The sequence below is a fragment of the Micromesistius poutassou genome, assembly GCF_964030765.1.
Source record: "Micromesistius poutassou genome assembly, chromosome: 23".
NCBI classification, from domain to species: domain Eukaryota; kingdom Metazoa; phylum Chordata; class Actinopteri; order Gadiformes; family Gadidae; genus Micromesistius; species Micromesistius poutassou.
The window spans coordinates 1555472-1557801 of record NC_140293.1 but is presented as its reverse complement, the minus strand read 5'-3'; the positions used below and the strand labels follow the sequence as shown (position 1 = coordinate 1557801).

Genomic DNA, 2330 nt, shown 5'->3' with positions numbered 1-2330 from the left:
ATGTCTGTTCTCCCGGCCAACTGACAGAACCCTGGCCCCCGTGGCGACGGGGACAGAGAACAGGGCACAGGGCCGCGCTCTGATGACCTGTTACCATGGTGACCTTGGCCATGTCGAAGGTCAACCGGCGGCCGCTTTGGAGGTCGACTCCGCCGCCGTTTCCCCTCACATGTCGCTGATGGTGTAGCCCAGAGGTGGAACGTCTTTGGGGGAAATGGTTTAATGAAATGAGATGTTTACCGAAGGCAAAAGATGTCAACACATCCTAGAGATTCAACAAACATCCCTTCCACCCTAGCAGCAGTGGGAGGAGAGAGGGAGAGAGGGAGAGAGGGAGAGAGGGGGAGAGGGGGAGAGAGAGAGACACACAGAGAGACAGAGAGACACAGAGAGACAGAGAGAGAGAACTGTTTAATTTTTGTTCCAGTAGAGAGTTGATGATTTCCAGCAGTCAATCATGTCAGATAACTGACATTAGGCCAACTGGAGGAATTCACACACACACACACACACACACACACACACACACACACACACACACACACACACACACACACAGACACACAGACACACACACACACACACACACACACACATCTGTGCACCATGTCTGTGGATAGCATGTAATGCGTTACAATTTTCCAGTACACAAACACACACACACCCACACACACACACACACACACACACACATGCGTTGTCAGGACTTCCTGCTGGACAAATTACATCATTTCCTCTCCACAGAGGAATTCCCTCCAGTGGTCAACAAGAACTGATGGGCTTCTGTGGTTCACACTCGCCGTCATCACACTCTCTGATATACTAGTACCTCTATTAATACCATACTAGTACTAATATCAGCACTGGTACTAATTAGTCACCAGTAGTGATGACGTTAGCACCCAGGGGGTCAGGGGTCATAGTGCGTGGTGACTCCTGCGGGGGGTCCTCAGATAACCAGACCTAACGTGGGTCAGGGGTCATCGTCGGCAGCAGTGGAAGAAGACACGTCACAGGTTAAACGTAAGCGTTTAAACGTTCAACTTTCACCTTTACTTTGACCTGTCTTGGGTGGGCCAAGTTAGTGGTGGGTAAATCTTTATTCGTATCACAATCACAGACCGCAGAGGGCTTCAGACCACTATTCAGACAACACCCCCGGACTCTAAACCCTGTGCTCGACTCGGAGGAAAAGCCCTCCGACCACCGAGGGGAGAAACCTTGAGATGGACGCACTAGAAGGATCCCGAGGAGTTGAGCAGGTGCTGACCAGGGCAGAGAATAAACAGCAGCAAACTAAACTGAGGGAGGCGGTTGGATAGTGTAGACAGTGGTTCAGCTGTTCTGAGTCCCAGCAGAAATGTTCTGGGTCTAACCCCCCCCCCCAAACGTTCCCAGTCTACCCAGTGATGACAAGCACCTGGGCGGCAGTAGCTCAGGAGATGGGAGCGGGTTGACTGGTAACCGGAAGGTTGCCAGTTCGACCCGGTGAGTCCCCCCGGCTCCTGTGTCGCGCGTCGAGGTGTCCCTGAGCGAGACGCCTCACCCCCCCGACCGCTCCTGACGAATCCCCAAAATGTAAAATGGAAGTATCTGAATTCACTGGACGTCACTTCAGTGTGCGAGTGCTGAACGAGTGGACAGCGCTAGCGGCTACGTCGCTCCACCAACGGGGCTGCGTGAGTTAAAACGAGGTCGAGGGAAGGAGCTGTTCCCAGAGCTCCTATGACAATGTCCTCAAGACAAATAACTCTGAGGTGAATCACTGTCTACCAATCACTCGTCTTCTCTGACCGTCGTTACCAGGGCGATTCATGAAGCACCCTCTCGGGTGACGTCACGCCTCGGTTGGATTTGGAGAGTTTTGCGTCTGATTGTGAAGGGATTTATGACTTTTTAAAAACACTTTGGTGTTATTGGTCTGATTGTTAAGTAGCCTCCTCCATCAGTATCTAATAATACAGTTTTCTGTTCAAAATAGAAAGAAAATTTGAAAAAAGTATGGATGTGTGAAAATGTTAAACGTATGTTACTGATGTTCCCTCTCTGTCTTTCTCTCTTTAAAACTGAAATATGTAAAAGATCATGTTCATGCCCCTGGAGGCAGCTTAAGCACATTTCACAAGCATATTTCAATATATCACAGGACTCCTAAACCTTGAATGTGTTTTCTTTTCCTACTTAATTTCTTTCTCCATATATATTTCTCTCTATTACACCTTAATTTCCAAAGTTAACAAGATTGTTTCCTTTTTTCGGCTATTCGGCTGTCTCGGCTATTGCAGACAGGCATGTAAAAAACGTTTTTTGTTACCAGTGTGTGTGTGTAT

At 48.9% G+C, this 2330-nt stretch overlaps 1 protein-coding gene across 1 annotated transcript in view; it reads right to left on the bottom strand.

The window, feature by feature from the left end:
• tnfsf10l (TNF superfamily member 10, like) overlaps positions 1 to 2330 on the bottom strand; it is an 11480-nt gene that overhangs the window by 636 nt on the left and 8514 nt on the right. Inside the window, 1 exon segment of the mRNA XM_084487470.1 lies at positions 95 to 175. Within this exon segment, the coding sequence (XP_084343596.1) occupies positions 95 to 175 (81 nt within the window).